Raw genomic sequence first — 23233 nt, 5'->3', positions numbered from 1 at the left:
CTCAGCACTATGAGGATTATTTTACTATGAAAATGATGCTTCTCAAGCTGTTATTTACCTATTATATCCTAGGCTAATGAGTGGGTTGGAAAGAAGCAAGGGGTGCAGTGGAGTGCTTTGAATTCTGTACAGGACTCCTCATTGCCATAAATGAGCCTGGAGCATTCCCTAAATTACCCAAATAAACAGAGCGTTAACAGAATGAGAGAAGCAGCTAAGTGGAAAATCCACCTTCCGGTATAAGAGCTTTCACAGAAGAGACACTCTCTGGAATCAGCTAGAAGAGGGAGTTTGAGGACACATTAATGTGCATGTCAAACATTAATTAAAAAAAACACACTATAAAGGCTCACCTACAAATTTCAATGACATACAGTACAAGCTCTAGAAATGTGCTCTAGTCCCCTAACCAAACCTGCCCTAATAAGGACACACAGACCTGTACCTGCCTTGCTTGTGCCAATTTGGAAACAGACCCACCCAATCCTTGTCAGGGTCCAAATCCCAATTCCAGACACAGTAGCTCCTTAAGGGCAAGCTGCACATACCAAACAGCAGATGAGTATGAGCCTTCAAATATCCATGTGTTTAAAAAAGAAATTTGACAATAGCTTTTAAACCCTTTTTTTTCTTTTCAGATAAAAAGGTGCAGAGAGCTGTAAGGTGACCTGAAAAGCAGGCTTTCCAATTTTAAGATCCGGGGGAGAGGGGACAGGATGTGTTTATTCTTCCCGGCAGAAAAAAAGTTACATTTTGAGATTATAATTCCCAGGATACTTCAGGGAATTAGATGCACCCATATCCTCTCAAATAGTTGTACCACGGCGATCCATATACAGGCTTTCTCCAGCCAGGCGACAACGATGTGATCTTGTGATTTTAATTGTCCTGTTCCTCCATGCGATTCCTGATTAGCTTGGGATCATTTTTTAAAAAAAGCCTTTAAAAGCCTTTAAAAAAATTGTGCTGGACAACTAGACCAAATCAGGGCTAGAAAGAGGTGTGGGAGCAACACTCTGAACTGTTGTTGTAAAGATAAGAGATTTTGGAGAGGGGAGTTGTTCTCCTTCTTTAAGGGGTAATTGTCATTTGAAGATATTCATATCTGAACATTTCATCTGGTGCTAATACAGTTGTTGACAAGGGCCAGTTGAATGTCAAGAGTTAAACATATTTATCCATCTCTGGGCTAGCAAGACAGGATAGAGGGCATTTTCAAGAAAACAGAGAGCACTTTTGCTGCAGGCATGCATGTAGCCCAAGTCATTCAATTCTTGTTTAGCCTTTGAAGCAATAAGCTTCTTATTTCCTGGGCTCCCAGAACATCAGGGCAAAACATACATATATTCCTCCAGATGGGGATTAGCACCAAGGTGAAAGAAATTTCTTTTTCCTTTTCTTGCTAAGAGTGAGACTGATGAGTGGAAAGACTTGGTGATTCAGGATATCAAAACCTGAGAACTGGAGGTGTGATTTTTTTAAATCTCTCTGGAATTTTAGACCTTTGCTTGCCATGGAATGCCCACTGGTATCTACGGAAACCACCCGTCACATGCTATCATGTACAGCTCCCACCACCTTGAAGGGGCTTCATTAACTACGCAAAAGCTTTTGACTGTGTGGACCACAACAAACTATGGCAAGTCCTTAAAGAAATGGGAGTGCCTGGCCACCTTATCTATATCCTGAGAAATCTACATGTGGGACAGGAAGCAACAGTTAGAATTGGATATGGAACAAGTGATTGATTCAAAATTGGGTAAGGAGTGCGACAAGGCTGTATATTGTCTCCCTGCTTATTTAACTTATATGCAGAATACATCATGCGAAAGGCAGGGGTGGATGAATCCCAAACTGGAATTAAGACTGCTGGAAGAAATATCAACAACCTCTGATATGCAGATGATACCACTCTGATGGCAGGAAGTGAGGAGGAATTAAAGAACCTCTTAATGAGGGTGAAAGAGGAGAGCACAAAAATGGTCTGAAGCTCAACATCAAAAAAACTAAGATCATGGCCACTGGTCCCATCACCTCCTGGCAAATAGAAGGGGAAGATATGGAGGCAGTGACAGAGTTTACTTTCTTGGGCTCCATGATCACTGCAGATGGTGACAGCATCCATGAAATTAAAAGACACCTGCTTCTTGGGAGGAAAGCGACGACAAACCTGGAGAGCATCTTAAAAAGCAATTACCTTGCCGACAAAGGTCCGCATAGTCAAAGCTATGGTTTTTCCAGTGAGAGCTGGACCATAAAGAAGGCTGACTGCCGAAGAATTGATGCTTTTGAATTGTGGTGCTGGAGGAGGCTCTTGAGAGTCCCCTGGACTGCAAGGAGAACAAACCTATCCATTCTGAAGGAAATCAAGCCTGAGTGCTCACTGGAAGGACAGATCCTGAAGCTGAGGCTCCAATACTTTGGCCATCTCATGAGAAGAGAAGACTCTCTCAACATCAGAAGATCCTGATGTTGGAAAACTGTGAAGGCAAGAGGAGAAGGGGACGACAGAGGACAAAATGGTTGGACAGTGTCACCGAAGCTACCAACATGAATTTGACCCAATCCGGGAGACAGTGGAAGACAGGAGGGCCTGGTGTGCTCTGGTCCATGGGGTCATGAAGAGTCGGACACGACTTAACGACTAAACAACAAAATGGAAAACAGCAATGATTAAAACAGTTTGAGGATGCAATACTTCTTCAACCTTATCCAACATTCATTCTTTCTAGAATACCACAGTCTCAAGTTGGGTCCACACTATAGACTTCATCTTCCCATTAGGAAGTGCGCGTCTTTAATGGGATTTAGGCTCATTATTGAAATTCTCAACACTTTCCCCATACCGCAATTCCCAGAATGTCTTGGAACAGTGTAGGTAGGAACCAAGGTTGCTAGTTAAAATGGTGTGTAACAGAATACAGGTTTTTAAATTAGAGAGTCCTACACTTTCCAATGTTTTGGGTCTTATCTAGGATGGTTCAATTTCTTTCGATATGGGTACATTTGTCTCTTATAAGACAGCAATCCCAACTTTTCTTTGAAGGAATTCCTTGTAGTTTTCGGAAATATATTATCTGTACTTCAAACAATAAAAGTACATAATTTCTTAGAATCATCAATGTATAAAGTTGACAGACACCTGGTTCCATTTAGTCTACTTCCTCCTCAAAACAGGATTTAATTATAGCTTCCTTGAAAAATGAACCAGCCAATCATTGCCTAAATAGCTTCAGTGATGGGCAGCCCATCACTACCTGTCTAATAGCTCTCACCATTAACAAACATTTCCCTATAGTTGATCTTTCAAGGTGAAATTAAAGATAAAAGAAGTACAGGAAAGAGAAGGACATATACTGGCTAAAAAGCTGAGAGACTGGTGGGGAATTCACAAACTTCCAATTTTGCTGGACTACAATGCCGATCAACCCTGATCGTGCTGGCTGGGCAGATGGGAGCAGGAGTCCAACGACAGCTGTTCTAGATTAAAGTCTACTCTGTATGGGGTTCTTAGAAATTATTACTATTGAGTCCATTGGGTTCATTTTCAAATTTGTGCACATATAAGAACAGGTTTGGTCATATAATGACTGCAGAACTGCAGTCCTAAAATGAGTTCAATACATTGGAAGAGTGAAACAAATTCTCCAGAGAAAGTTCTCCATTAGACATGGACAGGTTTAAGGAGGTGGGGATTCCATGTTGAGCAAATCCTCAAAAGTCTGCGTCCTGAAATAATATGCAGCTTCCCCTCTATAACCTTTCACAAAGCGAAAGAAGCACAGTCAGCTGCATGCACTGTTATACATCCGTGAATACAGGACCCTTCATTTTTATTTTTTTGCCTTTTTCCCTGGCACGCAAAACCACTTTTCAGGACAGAGGGAACTCTGCTCACCATGATGGCCATGCTACTGTTGGTTTACATTTACCCCAAGCTGGGGTGATGGCTAATGCCCCCCCTGCTTTACGATGAAGAAACAGCAGTACATTCTCAGCTGCAAGAAGATGTTGAAGAAATGTGGCACTGGAAGCTAGGCGAACATACTTCTCACATTGGGGGACACTACATAATTAAACTAGAGCAGCAGGACTCCTTCTCGGGCTGGGTCCCTGCTCAGTGGTATCCTCGGCATAACGGTTAATGAAGGAAAGCAAGGAATTTGTGACTTCCCTACAAAATACCACCGTAAAGGTAAGGTGAGGAGGAAGTGTGAACGGAACCTGACAGCTAGCTTTCTAAAGGGCCAGTTTTGTGTGCAGAACAATGTAGAAACAATCACCCCAAACACAAATGTTTAGCAATAAACTTAAAGGGAAGACAGTGCAACACTGGAGAAGAAAGGGCACTTTTCTTCCAGGCCGGGTGGCCACACAAAAAAAGAAGACAGTGGGGGAAAAAAAAGGATAGAAAGTACATTTTATCAGGTGTAGATTTTCATGCAAGTTTTAACTGTTTGCAGGGCGGCGGGGGGGGTGTTGTCCCTATATTTACCCAGATGTACCTCCAGTCTTGGAATACAAGAAAAAGATAAGCAGGACACAGATAATATAAAGTTTGGTGGTGACACCAGTGCACTAAGAAGAAAAGAGAAACCAAACGTGTGTGTGTGTGTGTGTGTGTTTGTGTGTGTGTGTGTGTTTGCACATAGATGGTGTAACTGACTTTTTAAAAAAGAGTACGGGAAGAAAACACAAAACCCGGGCAAAATGTTACACCCCCAGACGTCCCTCACTTTCTACTGCAGCTAAAAATGATGCCAAGAGTGGCTACTAAATGTCAGTGATCTCTCTCAGAGACCTTCCGCAAACACAGTCTTGGGTTGCAGTAAGAGGTAAAATCACTGACAGCCTTCTTTGGCCCCAGTGCCTTTCCCCCACTCTTCATTTATTTTTAAAATTCCCGAATGCTGAATTGGACATGCAAGATCTGCCAGGGTTGCTGCTCCATCCCACAAGTACCCCTACACTATTTGTTGCATTCTGTGGTCACCTGAGAAACAAAGAAATAGCCCTAATTCAGTCTGCATTTTGGGACGTGGTGGCGCTGCGGGCTAAACCGCAGAAGCCTGTGCTGCAGGGTCAGAAGACCAAGCAGTCATAAGCGACGGAGTGAGCTCCCGTCGCTTGTCCCAGCTCCCGCCAACCTAGCGGTTCGAAAGCATGCAAATGCGAGTAGATAAACAGGGACCACCTTGGTGGGAAGGTAACAGCGTTCCGTGACTAAGTTGCACTGGCCATGTGACCACGGAAGATTGTCTTTGGAAAAAATGCTGGCTCTATGGCTTGGAAATGGGGATGAGCACCGCCCCCTAGAGTCAAACACGACTGGACAAAAATTGTCAAGGGGAACCTTTACCTTTACCTTTTAGTCTGTATTTACACATAAACATATTTGTTTGAATGCAGTGCAAATCCCTATTCATGATTTACATCACTGATTTTACAGCATAATCATTACAGATTACCAGATTGTTAGCTAGTAATACTGCATTGTTTGCAAACTGATTGCTTTTGACAACCTCCCCATTGGCAATGATACTGCCATTTGAATCATCAAGTGCTACTCCCAGGATGTTTTAGAGTACAAATTGAAAAGGAGTGTTAAGAGTATAGATCTTTGTTGTATTTTGCTTCATATCTCTATGTCCCCTGTCATCTGATCTTCAATCTTCACTGTAACTTTTTTTTTGCCAGGTTGCCATGCCCATTTTATGAATAGCTCTTGTTGCCCAACAACCTTGATTTATCAGCAGCTCCATCTGCTTGCCATGCTGGATTGCATCAAAGGCTTTCTTATAGTTAATCTTCATTTCAAGGCATCTCATGGCAGCTTTCCTCAAGCTGTACGGGCATGTGGCTTTATTGGATGTACCTTGCAATAGCGTCACATGCCTCTATTTGGGTTTATTTAGCACCAGCCTCCTTGCAAGGCCCTTCTACTCTCAGCTAGTGGTGGGCAGAGAATCTCTTGTATTCCTCTGTATGTTCTTTGTATGAGCAGGAGCTGGCTAAACCGTGGGACTCCACCTTCACCTGCATGCACCATTCAATAACACTTTGCTTCTCCTTCTTGTTCCCCTCATGGATCCTGGTAATTAATATGCAAAACAGTAACACTTCTAAATGATGACAACTGAATTTGTATCTTGTCTTTCTACTAAACTGTGTTAAAGGAAGTTAGCAAACATAATGAGAACAGATTAAAACAGATTAAACAATAAACAAACTGAACGAAATGGCTTTCCTTATAAAAGTGATTGGGAATTTACTATCTTCAAAGGATTGTTATGGGAAAAGAAAACCATTTGGCCAGACTGTAAGGAAGTTGCACCGGCATGAAAGATGATGCCCATCCGCAGCTTAGAAAATAGATTGCCAACTAATTACTGTAGTTACATTATTAGTTCTGAGCTTCCTCAAACTGTTAGGTACCAATTAGGATTGTAAATCTGCACCCTGCTGTTTCTCAGAAGTAACTAGAATAGTTACTTTTAGTTACTTAAAACAGCACCAACACTGAGTAGTGTAAGCTCCTGACCTGTGATACATAACATCCTCTCCTCTCATGTGCCTCATGATGTACAATAGGGTGTATGTCAGCAGCATGCATTGAGCCATGCAATATTCCTCCTTCACCATTTAGTAATTCTGTCTACAGCTATAAAAATAACCAAAACTTACTGCAAAAGTAATGAAGATTTCCATCACAAAATTAGAACTGTAATGTCAGATAGTTATACAGTGGGGTCTTGACTTGAGAACTTAATCCGTATTGGAAGGCGGTTCTCAAGTCAAAAAGTTCTCAGGTCAAATCTGCATTTCCCATAGGAATGCATGGAAAACCATTTGATCCGTATCTGCTCTTTTCCGTCCATAGAAACTAATGGGAAGCTGCTATTCTGCCTTCGACCACTAGAGGGGGATATTTTGTTTCTTTTTTTCTTAGGTCAAGAAAGGTTCAGGGAAGGCAGGGAAAATACAGTCCAGGCAATACAGTACCAGGCAGTCTGAAGACTGTCTCCCAATCCACTCTCTAAACCAGTGTTGTCCAACCTTGGCCCTCCAGATGTTCTTGGACTTCAACTCCCAGAAATCCTGGCCAGCCGAGGTGGTGGTGAAGGCTTCTGGGAGTTGTAGTCTAAGAACATCTGGAGGGCCAAGGTTGGACAACACTGCTGTAAATGCTGGGAGGAGTGAGGAAGCAGACAGGCACCCTTTTCACTGGCCAACAGTTAACTGAAAGTTCAAATTTTGCACTTTCCCTGCCTCCCACGTGGTTTTTTTTTTCCAGTTCTTAACTCAAATCTAAGTATGTAAGTCAAGTCAATATTTTCCTATGAGAGTGGTTCTTAAGTCAAAATGTTCTTAACTCGAGCCGTTCTTAAGTCAAGACCCCACTGTACCTTTGTCACTGGAGAAAGGATTCAACCGAGGATTCTCACTGGCTCCCTTACCCAGTCCACACCCAAATAAAGGGCAACCAGATTGTTGCCCAACCTGCCCTGTGCTCTTTTGGAGAGACTCCTACTTAAGCCTTGTTTGTTCTGGTGTTTGTGCATTTCTGGATCTCTGGGAAACAGTCCATTGCTGCAACAGGGAAATAAAAATGGCAAAGGTGCAACTCCACCATGTTCCAGATGTGGTTTTTTTTTTGGGGGGGGTGGCGGGCTCTGAAGTGTAGGTAGACAGAAGGACTGCTAGTTAAAGCATGGCAGTCTGCAAAGCTGGGAACTCTTTCCCCTTTCTGTTTTTCAGACAGGAGGGAGAAAGTCCATTCTCAGGGGGGAGCAGAGTGACATCCTCAGCTAGCCATAGGGAAGGGAACGATTGAAGGGCTATAAAAAGGGCAATGAGCATGGTCTTCTTTGATTCTTTCTTAAAAGGGCAATGCAGGCAGCCTACTTTTCCTCCACACTACCTAGGATTTCACATCTTCTCTTTTTCCATTCCTTTCTTCATCCATCCATCAGCACAAAGTAGATTTATGCCAGAAGAAAAATTAAACAATGTATTTCTATTGAGAAAAACAGGTAGAAACAGCCTTCCTGGATAGCTCAACAGTTCAGGCATCTGGCTGGGGAGCCCGAGGTTGGGAGTTCGATTCTCCACCATGCCTCCTTGACAGGGGCTGGACTCAATGATCCATAGAGTCTGCAGTTCCAAGATGACGATGACGAGGACTCCAGCCCTATCTCTCCACTTTCTGTCCTTTCTCTGTCCCCTCTTTTTTCCCCCCTGCCACCTCATTGGATTGCACACAAGGATTCTGGGGGCAACCAACAGTGACTTGCTCCGCCCTGTTGTTACCTTGGAAGCATACAAATATTTCTGATGTGGTTACTTTTTCCCACACTTTGCCTGAAGACAGTGCATGTCCCAGGAACCAATTATAAATAATTAGTTATTTGGAACCAGTTATGTCCGAGTTCTGTTCCATTGTGAGAATACTCCTGCTGCTTTAGTTGCCTGGCAGAAGAGACAAAGCTTAGATCTCCCTCTTTCCACCAGCAGGCACCTGTGCCATCAGAGGCTCTGAACAAGACAAAAGAGTGTTTTGATAACATCTCACTTCTGTTCAATCTCAGCCTTGGAGAGTTCATAAATAAACCAAGCACTGCTTGGGAGTTCCCATTGGCTCCCAGAGATCACAGTTTTCCTTGGTTCCATCAATGCGACCTTGTCTCCAGAGGACAAAAGATGGGGACTTGCTAATCAACCAGCACTTCCATGTTACTCGAGCTCCACAGTGAAAACATTGCTGTCTGCTCCTTTCAATAACTTGGCGGAAATCTTTTACACTTGTTTAACAGAATAATAGCATCTGACACCTCTGGTCTGCAACAAAGCTTCCAGCCTTTTTGATTTTCATTTCTCACCACATCTCTCACTAAATGCTTCTGAGTCGGGAGGGGAAAGTGAGCAGGATGCACTGCAGGGGTGACAGGATGGGAACATCCTGTTGCAGCATCCTGAGACACTCTTCCTGTGAAAGGGGAGGGCCAGCCACACCTGAGTGGCAGAGAATATAGTTCGCATCTCAAAGCTTCCCAGTTCAGTCCCTGGGATCTTAAGGATCAGAGGGCCAATTATGGAAAGAAGCTCTATACAAGATCCTGGAGTGCTGTAATGGGGCCAGATGTCCTCTGTTAGAGTGTGATCAGATGGCCATTTGCCATTCTGCTTTGTCTGCTGCAGGGATGGGCTGGTTTGCTCTTTTTTTCCAGCACTCATGTGACATAATCTCTGGAATGAAGCAAACTGTCCCCAGAGTGTCCCATCCTGTACCTTTTTGAGCCCCTGTCAGGGGCTTCTACTGTTTTGGAGCAGATAGGATCACTCTGTTTTGCCCATTTCCAGTGTATTTGATAACTGGGAATGGACCAAGAGTGAGCTTTTCAGCTGTCAAGCCTTCTTCAATTTTGAATTTCCAACATCATGAAGTGGATTAATAAGTAAGCAATTTTGCAATATCCACAAATTGACACTGACCCTGCTCCCAAGTGGAGGGGCATCACTGCATCACTTACATAGAAATTTTATATATATATATATATATATTTGTCTTGTCTGAAATGCCGGTCAAGGAACTGTCTGCAGCGGAATCCATGGATCCATGATCACACACCTCCTTCATGGATTGCTGCCTTGTCGTGGCGAAGGGGCTTGAGTAACTCAGAGAAGCTATGGGCTATGCCGTGCAGGGACACCCAAGACGGACAGGACATAGTGGAGAGTTCCGACTAAACGCAATCCACCTGGAGTAGGAAATGGCAAGCCACTCCAGTATCTTTGCCAAGAACACCCCATGATCAGAAACAAAAGGCTAAAAGATATGACGCTGGAAGATGGGCCCCTCAGGTCGGAAGGCGTCCAACATGCTACTGAGGAAGAGTGGAGGACAAGTACAAGTAGCTCCAGAGCTAATGAAGTGGTTGGGCCAAAGCCGAAAGGACGCTCAGCTGTGGACGTGCCTGGAAGTGAAAGGAAAATCCAATGCTGCAAAGAAAAATACTGCATAGGAACCTGGAATGTAAGATCTATGAACGTTGGGAAGCTGGAGGTGGTCAAACAGGAGATGGCAAGAATAAACATCGACATCCTGGGCATGGGCAATATCGAAATCAGATTGATTATATTCTCTGCAGCCAAAGATGGAGAAGCTCTATACAGTCAGCAAAAACAAGACCTGGAGCTGACTGCGGTTCTGATCATCAGCTTCTCATAGCAAAATTCAAGCTTAGACTGAAGAGATTAGGAAAAACCACTGGGCCACTCAGGTATAATCTAAACCAAATCCCTTATGAATACACAGTGGAAGTAAAGAACAGATTTAAGGAACTAGATTTGGTGGACAGAGTGCCTGAAGAACTTTGGATAGAGGCTAGTAACATTGTCCAGGAGGCAGCAACGAAAACCATCCCAAAGAAAAGGAAATGCAAGAAAGCAAAGTGGCTGTCCAACGAGGCCTTAGAAATAGCAGAGAGGAGAAGGGAAGCAAAATGTAAGGGAGATAGGGAAAGTTACAGAAACTTGAATGCAGACTTCCAAAGAATAGCAAGGAGAGACAAGAGGGCCTTCTTAAATGAACAATGCAAAGAAATAGAGGAAGATAACAGAAAAGGAAAGACTAGAGATCTGTTCAGGAAAATTTGACATATTAGCGGAACATTTTGCGCAAAGATGAACATGATAAAAGACAAAAATGGGAAGGACCTAACAGAAGCAGAAGACATCAAGAAGAGGTGGCAAGAATACACAGAGGAATTATATCAGAAAGATTTGGATATCCCGGACAACCCAGACAATGTAGTTGCAGACCTTGAGCCAGACATCCTGGAGAGCGAAGTCAAGTGGGCCTTAGAAAGCCTGGCTAACAACAAGGCCAGTGGAGGTGATGGCATTCCAGTTGAACTATTCAAAATCTTGAAAGATGATGCTGTTAAGGTGCTACATTCAATATGCCAGCAAGTTTGGAAAACTCAACAGTGGCCAGAGGATTGGAAAAGATCAGTCTACATCCCAATCCCAAAGAAAGGCAGTGCCAAAGAATACTCCAACTACCGCACAATTGCACTCATTTCACACGCTAGCAAGGTTATGCTCAAAATCCTACAAGGTAGGCTTCAGCAGTACGTGGACCGAGAACTCCCAGAAGTACAAGCTGGATTCCGAAGAGGCAGAGGAACTCGAGACCAAATTGCTAACTTGCGCTGGATTATGGAGAAAGCCAGAGAGTTCCAGAAAAATATCTACTTCGGCTTCATTGACTATGCGAAAGCCTTTGTGTGGACCACAGCAAACTATGGCAAGTTCTTAAAGAAATGGGAGTGCCTGACCACCTTATCCATCTCCTGAGAAACCTATATGTGGGACAGGAAGCAACAGTTAGAACTGGTCATGGAAAAACTGAGTGGTTCAAAATTGGGAAAGGAGTACGGCAAGGCTGTATATTATCCCCCAGCTTATTTAACTTATATGCGGAATACATCATGCGGAAGGCTGGACTGGAAGAAATCCAAGCCGGAATTAAGATTGCCGGAAGAAATATCAACAACCTCTGATATGCAGATGATACCACTCTGATGGCAGAAAGTGAGGAGGAATTAAAGAACCTTGTAATGAGAGTGAAAGAGGAGAGTGCAAAAAACGGTCTGAAACTCAACATCAAAAAAACTAAGATCATGGCCACTGGTCCCATCACCTCCTGGGAAATAGAAGGGGAAGATATGGAGGCAGTGTCAAATTTTATCTTCCTGGGCTCCATGATCACTGCAGATGGAGACAGCAGCCCTGAAATTAAAAGGCGCCTTCTTCTTGGGAGGAAAGCGATGACAAATCTTAACAGCATCTTGAAAAGCAGAGACATCACCTTGCCAACAAAAGTCCGAATAGTCAAAGCTATGGTTTTTCCTGTCGTGATGTATGGAAGTGAGAGCTGGACCATAAAGAAAGCAGACCGCCGAAGAATTGATGCCTTTGAATTGTGGTGCTGGAGGAGGCTCTTGAGAATCCCCTGGACTGCAAGGAGAACAAACCTATCAGTTCTAAAGGAAATCAACCCTGAATGCTCACTTGAAGGACAGATCCTGAAGCTGAGGCTCCAGTACTTTGGCCATCTCATGAGAAGAAAAGAGTCCTTGGAAAAAACCTTGATGTTAGGAAGGTGTGATGGCAAGAGGAGAAGGGGACGACCGAGGATGAGATGGCTGGACAGTGTCTGCGAAGCAACCAACATGAACCTGACACAACTCTGGGAGGCAGTAGAAGACAGGAGGGCCTGGCGTGCTCTGGTCCATGGGGTCACGAAGAGTCGGACACGACTAAACGACTAAACACATGATCACACACACTGGGAATGGACCAAATCAGAGTGATCCTAATAATAATCAAGTGCCATCCAATCAATTTGAACGTATGGTAACCCTTTTCAGGGTTTTACAGGTTGAGAATACACAGACATGACTTACCATTCCCTTCTTACGGGGGCACCCTGGGGCTGTGCAGCTCGCCCAAGGCCACACCGGCTGGTTCTATTACCAGATGCACAGCAGGGAATCAAACTCTCAGCCTCCAGCTCTGCCAGAGACTTAAACCACTGAACTATCCAGCCAACCTAGACCGATACTAACAACACAAAAAAGTAGAACCCTCTGACAGGAGTTCAAAGATGTGTGAGTAGGCACGCTCTGGGGATGGGTTGGTTCAGTCCAACAGAGACCTCATCTGAGCGCCCTTTAAAAGAGTGAATCAACCCATTCCTGCAAGGGATCAAACAGCAGGATAAATGCTTGTCTAAACAGCCTCTTGGTTTTTGATTTCTCTCCCCCAAGAAATGGCATCAAGCTCCTTTTAAACTCTGAACTATGCTTTAGAACATAGTTGCTTCTATTTTTGTTCATGTATGTATGTATGTATGTATGTATGTATGTATGTATGTATGTATGTATGTATGTATGTATGTATGTATGTATGTATGTATGTATGTATGTATGTATGTATGTATGTATGTATGTATGTAAATATATTCTTATATTTAAAAAAAGAAATCTAAAGAAGTCACTAATACAGTTTTAAAAATAAGATCATGTGGAATGGCATGGTTTGACTTTGTATTTTTAACCAGAATGCTTAATATTCCTTCCTTTCCTCTTTTCTGGGTTATTTGACACTGCGGCTCTTCAATAAGATGAGTTTCTGCATGAACAATTAATTCACTTGATAAAACTGTGGGTTTTTTTGCGGATATTCAGAAACATCCACTATAACAGCAATCCCAGTACTGCAAATGGGAGAGCAGGCAGTCGTTTTTTTTAAAAAAGTGGCGGCCATTCTGAATTCCCACAAATTCAAAAGGCACTTCAGAAGACTTTTGAGTATGTGTTTGCGTATGTGTGAGGGTGAGTGATGATGATTGCTTTGTCTTCTGCTCAGATAGAATTTCACCTTGTTTCTGAAATATAATGGGGAAAAATGATTCTGAAATGGATAAAACTGCTAACAAATTGCCCTAATCTATATAGTATATGTGATGTGCCAGGCAGCAAATGCTGGGGCTATGCAGTTTTAAGCTAGTCCTAATTTGCAATGCAGGAGGTCAGTACTATCAGCTGTTAGTTCAGTCTAACTAGATACTCAATTTTAAGATGAGATAAACCACTGCACAACTACAATTGCTAGACATCCATCTAAGCGATTGTTTTGAGCCATCAGAAGCTACACCACAAAATGTATGTTCATCCTTTCACATCTGCAGCATCACCTCTTTTATTCTACATCGGAAACACTCTGGCTTGAAAGGTAGTCATAGAGAAGAGGAAGGGCAGGATCTGTTCTTGATCATCCCAGAGTTCAGTACATGTAATAATGAGCTCAAGCTATAGGAAGCCAGATTTAGGTTGAATATTAGGGAAAACTTCTTAACTGTTAGAGCAGTATGACAATGGAACCAATTACCTCAAGAGATGGTGAACACTCCGGTGTTGGAGGCATTGAAGAGAAAGTTGGACAACCATCTGTCAGATCTGCTTTGATTTGGGTTCCTGCATTGAGCAGGCAGTTGGACTTGATGGCCTTATAGGCTCCTTCCAACTCAATTATTTTATGATTGGTATATGGGTTTACAACCTTCAGTTCTATATTATGCTACAGTAACTGAATAAGAAGCAACAAAAACCAAACTAGTGTTTTCCCTCTTCATCATGATTTCTTTTGTTTATAGTCCTTCCCATAACCAGTCTATGATGCTTTCTTTGTGTCTCTGACTCTGTCCCCTGTTTGGAGTGTACAGGAATCTCACATGTTATATGTGAAAGCAGAGACACTCACATAAAGAAAGCATGCCTTTTCCACTGTTAGCAGGCACATTTTCATTGCACCTAGGAGAGCAAAAAGGTGGGCAATAATTTTATGTATAACTTGACATGAAGCTCCATAGTCATCACATGAAGGGCTCACAAGGGATTACATAAGTACAAAAAATTGGCTAATATATTTAGTACAACAAGGCTTAGGAGGCCTGTTAAATGACACTTGCGCACTGGCACATTGTTTTTCAAATTTCATTCAATACACTTTTGAACACTGAAACCTTCCAATAAAGTCACATTTGCAAAGTTAATAGCGATGTTCCTGGCAGTCATCTCCAGTTGTTGCAAGTTTATTGTTGCTGATAAGTAATGAGCTTCCCAGAAGATACCATTACATCGGATAGAGGAAGGCTGCAGTATTTTAGGGTGTGTTTTGTTTTTTGGCTAGGCCAGCTGGTCACCATTGTTTCCATTTTATTAAGGCATAAAGTGTTCCTTACTGGTTGACGGATTGACTGTCTGCTAGAGTGAAAAAGGGATCTTCCTGGCATTGCAGGGCACTGACTGGAAAGCAGCAAGTTGATTTTGGCATTAAGTAAAAACCCACATTAAAAATGGTGCTTGGCTTGGAATAAATGTTGTAGCCTTGCCTATAAAATTCTTGGACATCTTTCAGGAAGCCCATTTCTCTGGAGCCGTAAGATACTGGTGGTAATTTTCTGCACTTTCATGACATCCACAGTCTGTTGCCTGAGCAGCTGTCTCATTGCGCCTAATGGTAAAGTCAGGCTTGGATTCAGAATCCTTGGCCTCCATGTAGCACTGGATCATCTACTTCCCTGCCTTGCTTCTTCCACATGGGCCTTTATGTCTACTGGTCTACATTTCTCAAGACATACAATAATTCAAATGAGAGCAATGTCCTCAGAGATCAGGGCCAGTCTATTTGACTCTTTTTTTGGTGTGTGGTGGGAAGCTTCTTGGGAGTAGCTATTCACAACCAACTGTTGTGTACAAACACATGAAAAATGCTCACTGAAAATTTTCCATGTCAGTGACACTATGAGGAAGCTCCCTTTATTGTCCCTGGGCCTAAAACTGTCATGCAGTCAAGTGAAGCTTAACATCTGCCCCCAAGTGGCAGAACCAGCATGGGGCAAAGATGGCACCTATTTCCTGTGGTGGATGGGCTGACAATTGACATCCTTCATCACACCTAAAGCAGTAAGGTAGTTTAGGGGACTCAGTACAGGTTAAGGCGTGTACATCACTTTGTCGTCCAACAGAGTGGAAGACATGGAAAACTCAGGAGTACAGATGAGGGACTGCCACTGCTGTCTCCTAGCATCTGCCATCTCAGCCAGTTGCCTCATTCTGCCGAATGGCAGGGCCAGCTCTACTCAAATGGAACAAGTTACTTTCAATATCCTCATTCCAGTTTGATTGAAACAGATCATTTTGTTGTAGCAAAAAAACAGAACCAAAATGGTAACATATATTGTACTGTAGCACATCATGAGTAATTTAATGAGCAACATCCCAAAATAGCTAGTGATAATTATATTCCATTAAAATCAATAGAACTCCAAGTTGACATGGCTTGGTCTTACTTCATCTACACAAGACATTCAGCTGATTAGGTTGTTAGCTATCATTCACTTTCAATGGGATTGTCTTTCCTATGGTCAGTAGGAAGATGTAAGTTCACTACTAACTCAGGAATAAGCTGCTTTCTTTTGGCAGGTGAGAGCAGAAGATCTTAGGATTCTAAAATTACTATTAATGTCCCCCCTGTTGCAGATTTCCCATCAATCTCTACTTCTCACTGGACAAGAACAGGGTAGGGAGCTTTGAATTAATGGGCAGACTGAATTATTTATCTATTTAGCAACAGCCTTATTACTTTCCTGGAAAACAACAACAATAACCAAAAGAATGGGAAAAAGACCCCTTGGCTGCATTGAATCAGAGTGCCCTTTATAAAATATTGATGCCATTGCAAGAAAGCCCCAAGCATAGCACTGGCACTCACCTGCAAGTACTGATAAGCTAAATCTTGATGGCAGGACTTAGATTTCAGCAGAGCTCTGTCGATGGTAGCAGAAGCCTTTTGGCACATTTCCCGGGCATGGCTGAGTGTGAGTGTGGACCAGGAGCCTCTTTTGATGTAGTTAGACTCACTGCTGATGGGGATGTTGGCGCAAGGGGAGACCTTGAGGTCATTATTGCTCTTGGAGGATTTCAGCATATGTTCACTGATAGTGTTATAAGCATGCATGAAGTACCTAGGTTGACTGTGATCAGGTTGCCTGCCCAAGGTCATGAGGCCCATCGGGTTACGGTAGTTGCAAGTGTCACTGTCCAGATTGTCATCTGAGCTCCACCAGCCTGATATGTTGGATCTGGTCCTGCGTTTAGTCTCAGTGGTTTTTGCCCGGTCCTTACTCTTGCTCCGGCGGTTCTGCTTGGAGTCCTCAGTGCCTTTCTTGCCATTCACACTGCCTTTGGAGGCACCCTCCAGGGATTGTGACTTAGCAAAAAGCTTTTGGACAGAATGAACCAAGTGACGGATCCTCCCAGGGCTCTCGCTCCGGTGTTTGGCATCAGAGCTTCTCTGGAACTGGAGGGTGCTAAAGCCATCTCTATGGATGGGCAGCTGTTTCTCAAACTGGTCTAGCAGGTTGGCGGGAAGCCTGTTGATCTTGGTGGCCTGGGCATGGCTTGGGAAGGGATTCTCATCTGGCACCTCAAAGTGAGAATTATAATGGATCCGTGGAAATGTGCTGCTGTTGGAAATCTGGTTGTTGAGTGGAAGAAGACAGTCACTGTGGAGGGAGTTGGGTGTGGGGAACCTAGGGTCCATTGTGTAGGAGTCTGTGGGGCTGAGGAGATAAGGATTCCTGTCTTGGGTGGCATAAAGGGACTCTTGAGGAGAGTCCAGGTTATCGGAGAGATGGCGGCTTCTGCTATCTCCTAGCCCCTTCATGGCGCTAAAGTTTCCTACAGCATTGCTTCTAGAAGGTGGTGCTGAGGATACTCCAAGCCAGTATCCTGGTCACTCTTTTTCCATTGTGGGATTGTCCTGGAGTCAAAAAAATACAGATAGACAGGTAAGTGATAGACAAATGCTTTGACAGGTCTTTCCACACTACTACCCTATACATATTTACTGTACTTCCAAAATGGACACAATGGCACTGAGAATTAATAGTTTCCTTTATTAGGGCCAACCAAAACACTGCGAAAGCGTACAAACTTTCCAGCTCTACAGAAGAAACAGGGCAGTCTAGAATTTTAGATAGAGCTTAATAGCAAGCTTGCACATTGCTATGACACTTTGGCTGGTTCTAATAAATATCCCACAGATTTCACAGTTACATCTGACCAAATATTCTGTTTCCTGCTCTAGTCCCTAAGTTTGGTACATCTCTTTGTGACATTTTGGTAGATACTAACAAATCATTTTATGTGGATCCAATGAACAAACATGGATTTCGGTTTTGCCCATGTTTTTTCTTCATGGCGCCCAAGTTATTTATAAACTGGAACTGTCATTTCAAAATACAGTGGTGCCTTGCTTAACGATTATCTTATTAAACGATGAATTCACTTGATGATGATTTTTTGCGATCGCAAAACAATGTTTCAATGGGTGATTTTTGTTTGACAATGATGGGTTCCCTACTTTGGGAACCGATTCTTCGCATTACGATGATCTAAAAACAGCTGATTGTCGGGTTTCAAAATGTCCACCCGCTGTGCAAAATGGCTCCCCGCTGTGATTAGGACAGATTTTTTCACTTAACAGGCACCGGAAAATGGCCGCCCTATGGAGGATCTTCGCTGGACGATTAGGTATTTAGCCCATTGGAACGTATTGAGCGGTTTTCAATGCATTTCAATGGTTTTTTTCCTCCCGCTTGACGATGATTTCACTCTACAGCAATTTAGCTGGAACGGATTAACGTTGTCAAGTGAGGCACCACTTACAACATAGGTTTGAGACACTCCATTTTGAACCTGAGAATCAAACTAGCCAATAAGGGGAATGCACATTTCCTTAAATTAACTTGTTTTCTGTTCTCTTCCTCCTAGATACATGCCTCAACTATCAGGCTTGCAACTAAAGTCCATGTTTACCTTCCACTGACCAATCACAAAGGAAGCACAATAGATGCATGATACATAGATAAGAAAAATCACATTATGAAAAAGATATCATTTACTTGAAGGAACTCCTCTTCTAAATGCATGCTCTGTATACCATCGAGTCTCATCCTCAGGTTCAATTTTCACATCTGAGCACAACATTTGTCTGATTCTATTGCTGATTTTACCTCCCAGATGACATCTCTTCCCCAAAATAAATTGCCAGTTCTTTTTATCTAACTTCAACTCCTCTTAATTAGCTGGCCATCTGAAAATATTTTGCAGTTTTCTTGAAGGCATATGAAATCACAGGCTCAAATTAGGAAAAAAAAAACCTCTATAAATTTGATACACAGATGCTTTACAGCAAGATTACAAATGGAAGGGGTCCCAACCCTGGACTAACATTGATTATTCTGCTCAATAGAACTCAGTTGCCAATGCGAACCTATGGTTTAGAGGTGTATGGAGAGTGCTGAAAGGACTTTCAGAGTCTGACTCAGTCCCAATTAAGCCAAAAGCATATAGATTTCAGCCAGTGAATCAAGCTGAAATCAATGGGAACCCAAGGATCAAGCTTAAGGAAAACTAGTATAAATGTGTCAAGCATCCAGCTTGTTCCAGTCAGGGACCAGTGACAATGCTGTCTAGAGGTTTTGCAAGCCCAGATCTATACTCTTATCGCAGTCTCTTGGAATGTGAAAGAGTGGTGCTTTTGTAACTGATTACAGGAGAAAAGAATATGTGAAAGGAAATGCTATTCCTTTATTTATGTCCTTACAAAACTCTGGCTTGCCAACAGCTTTGCCTTGGCAACATTTCTATTCCTCATCATGCTATTGTGCACCAGGTGCTCCAGAGTTTAGAAGCAAGCAGCTGTGAGGTACTCTTCTCCAATTCACTGAGATTACATTGATAAGGCTTTGAATGGAATCTTGCATAGCGATGATGCAAGCCACTCCTTGGAATAGGCCGTTTGGGTCAGCACAGGGATGGGCTATGATTTCCCAACAAGCAGCAAAGCTAATTGGACAAGCAGAAAGGTCAAGGACAATTCAGGAACATCAATCCTGTTTTTCGGCTCTGGAACATCCATACAGATCTGTCCATAAATATGTATATAAGAGAGAAAGAACACAGAGTCCTTCTCACACAATTCTACTTTAATAAGAGTGTTTGCAGCTATTCATGCTAAGATAATAGCTATCAACTCTTCCTTCCTGATTGCTGCAAGCAATTAGCTTCTACCCTAGTGCAAAGAGATGCTTTCAGTCTTGCAGAAATAAGAGCTGGGATCGCCAGGTGCATTGCTGCATTTTCATGCCTGCTTTCTGTAGAAATGTTATGTATTTGGCTACCATCATCAGAAGTGGGAAACAATTTTGATGGGCCATCTGTCTGTCTTGGCTAGCTTACAGGGTCATAGGTTTTGATGGCCCAGCATAGGACAAGGCATATGTTTCCCATGCTACTCTACATATCATGTGGGGAAACAACTGTTCTTTACATATATCTGTGAAGATTCTCAGTCATCCAGGTGAGATTATCTGGAAGTTGAGTCATGGCAACTGGACCTCTTTCTCGTTAGGTTGAAGCGTTTCACTACTCATCCCAGTAGCTTGTTCAGTCTGAGGAGAGTTAGTAGGAGACTCCTGATATATCCTCCACATTGGTTTCACTTCCCCCTGGTCTGAATAAGCTGGTTAGATGGACAAAAGACGGGGGGTGGTGGTGAGTGAAAAATCTCACTTCTGCAGTCCTTCTCCACCCATTGTCATGGGTATGTGTGGTCCTGATCGTTTTGGGTACAAATGAAAGGGCAGCATGATAAATAGGAGACAGATTGTATCTAAGGCCTCCACCCTTTATAGGGATTAGGGATTTTCTATATGCACATGTAGGGGACGTGATGGCACTGCAGGTTAAACCGCAGAAGCCTCTGTGCTGTAGGGTCAGAAGACCAGCAGTCGTAATATCGAATCCACGCAACAGAGTGAGCTTCCGTCGCTTGTCCCAGATCCTGCCAACCTAGCAGTTTGAAAGCATGTAAATGTGAGTAGATAAACAGATACACCACAATGGGAAGGTAAGTGGCGTTCCATGTCTAGTCACCCTGGCCACGTGACCACGGAAACTGTCTTCGGAGAAACTCTGGCTCTATGGCTTGGAAACAGGGATGAGCACCGCACCCTAGAGTTGGATACGACTGGACTAAATGTCAAGGGGAACCTTTACCTTTACTTTATAACCTTTACCTTTACTTTATATGCACATGTATGGCCTCTTTGACCTCTCTCTCAAACCACTTATCTTCTTGGTCCAAAATGAGTACATCTTGGTCATCAAATGAGTGTCCATTCTCCTTCGAATGAAGGAATACTGCTGATTGTGGGCTCTGGGTCTCAGACTGTTCCACTGTCCTGCTGGGTTCGGACACTCTCTTAAGGCCTGTGGATATCCAAAATGGGCCTTTAACAAGGCGATGTCCCAACCCAGCAGGACAATGAAACAGTCCGAGACCCAGAGCCAAGGGAAGAACCTGGTCATTCCTTACATGGTGGGTGTGTTGGAAAAGCTCAAAATGATTTTTGGTAAAAAAAAAACATGCCTGTGCACTTCAAACCCACAAACATACTAAGCCAGAGACTTGTCCACCCCAAAGACCAGACACCAAAACACAACAAGAGCAATATAGATGACTTTCAAAAAGCCCATCTCTTGCACCCTTTCCCAAGATGGCCTGCTGTCCCCAAGAGTGATGGAGGATCCATTTCCATTGCCCGTGTTGAAGGATGGGTCAATTACCCCTCCATCTGGACAGGGACATCATCTCAGGTAATAGAATATTCTGGAAGGCTCCAGACTGATGAAATAACAATGTTCTTCAAATTATGGAAATAGGTTCTACAAGACATAGTGATAGCTACAAATATGGATAGGTTTAAAGATAGATTTTATAACATTTATAGGGGATAAAGCTTTGAACAGCTTCTGGTTCTGAGGGGTGTATCCATGAATGCTCACCTTGAAATATAACAGTCTTTAAGGTGCTGCAACATTTTTGTTTTCTATTTTTTGTTTTTATTTTTGTCTGGATACGGTTCTGAGGGCTATATAGTCCCTTCAGTTCATATGCCTCTCAATACCAGTTGCTTGGAAATATGACAGGGAAGGTGCATGTTCTGCTCAAGAGTCTTCCATAGGCATCTATTGGGTTGGCCACTGCAGGAACAGAATGTTGCATTAGATAGACCTTGATAGGTCTGATGCTGCCTATGTTGTTCAGGGTCAGGAAGATCTTCTCCTCTTCCTCCTCCTTGCTGTCCTTCAGCAGAGTCATGCTTCAAAATCTGAACAAGCAATTTCTCTGTAGACAGCAAAGGAGGAACATTGCAAGCTAAGCAAGTAGCCATGAAAGGAGACCTGGTGAGGCAAGCTGGCTCAGAGCCAACAATCTGCAAAGAGGAGGATCTTTGGCATCTTATCTCATCTTGAGATTGTGGCTCAGTAGGTGACCCTTGGCCAGCGGGTGAAGCTCTTCGGGTATCTGTCAAACTGAGTTGTACGGCTGGGTGAAAAATAAGAACCCCACTGTGAAACAGCTGCCTCGTCTGGCTTCAGCTTTCCCAAAGGCAGTATTAATACACACTTGAAGAAAGAGTGATGGCGTTGGGGGCAAACAAATAAAATCTATAATGAAGAGAGGCAGAAACCTTCTATCAGCATGAGGTGAAATACAGAGCCTTAAACAGCAAAGACCAGCATTTAAGATGTGCTGCATCAGGAAAGTAAGAGAAATGTCAGGATGTAATAGATTGAAGCGGAAGGCTGTAAGATGGGAATTTATAGAAAATATTTCTCTTTCACAGGAAATGTTTAAATAAAGAAAGCTCATGAAAACTTTGGGAAAAAGCAAAACATTCACGAGCCATTTGGCAGGATCTCTCATGCTCACTGGCATAAAAACATCAGGCAGTATTAATAATATATATTGATCAATATATATTAATCAAGCACCTCTGAAATGATTTAAGGTTGACATGGTTTCTGGTCAAATCAGGATATGCCTATGGTGTGTGTGTGTGTGTGGAGTACACCCCCCAATTGGTGAGGGATGTTCCTTCATGTTTGAACCACAGGCTGCTGATTCATGTTGCAGCGGTAAAATTGCAAACGTGGGTACCCATTATGAAAGTCCTTATAGCCACTGCCTCGCTCCATAAGGAGAGTTTGAAAATATAAGCAGCTTGATTGGTTCACAATATCAACAAATGAGGATCAGACCTTTTGAAAAGCCATCTTTTTAAAATTGCCCATTCATGATCAAACTTCAAATAGTTGGGTGTACAACAGGAATGATATGCACAAGAACATTGTTCCTAGGAAAATTATTTGTCTCCCATCTCCTCTGTAGCTATGTTCAGTGGGAACAAAGGAGCTTGAAGTGGGGAATCATAGGTGGATGTTGCAGTTCTTGCTTTTCAGAAAGTCCTGAGACTTTGAGCCTGTAAGGTGTGGCTCCTCTATACCACTTCTGATCAAGCATCAAACTAGCAAACTACCCTCTCACTTTTTCTCTCTTTTTATTAAATATATATATGTATTGGCATTGGTATTTGACTGGCAGATCACATTCCATGGCTGGTTGTCTGTTGACTTAAACACTACAATAGCAACAGTGGCACTACCGTTTTCTTTGGAGACTTCCCAGAGAGTCTCTGTGTTAGTCTGTGACAGGGGGGAAAAAATCAAAATATCTTGTAGCACCTTAATCT

General features: G+C 42.9%; 1 protein-coding gene across 5 annotated transcripts in view; it reads right to left on the bottom strand.

Annotated features, from left to right (window-relative positions):
- DLGAP4 (DLG associated protein 4) overlaps positions 1-23233 on the bottom strand; it is a 449524-nt gene that overhangs the window by 118488 nt on the left and 307803 nt on the right. For all 5 annotated transcript variants that reach the window (XM_020801095.3, XM_078393225.1, XM_078393219.1 and 2 more), the window contains one exon: positions 16342-17391. In XM_020801095.3, coding sequence (XP_020656754.1) covers positions 16342-17295 — 954 coding nt within the window. In that variant the 5' untranslated portion in view covers positions 17296-17391. The remainder of the gene's footprint in view (positions 1-16341; positions 17392-23233) is intronic.

Source organism: Pogona vitticeps, chromosome 4, assembly GCF_051106095.1.
Source record: "Pogona vitticeps strain Pit_001003342236 chromosome 4, PviZW2.1, whole genome shotgun sequence".
NCBI classification, from domain to species: Eukaryota; Metazoa; Chordata; class Lepidosauria; order Squamata; family Agamidae; genus Pogona; species Pogona vitticeps.
Note: the sequence above shows the minus strand (reverse complement) of the source record. Positions and strands in the feature narration are given on the sequence as shown.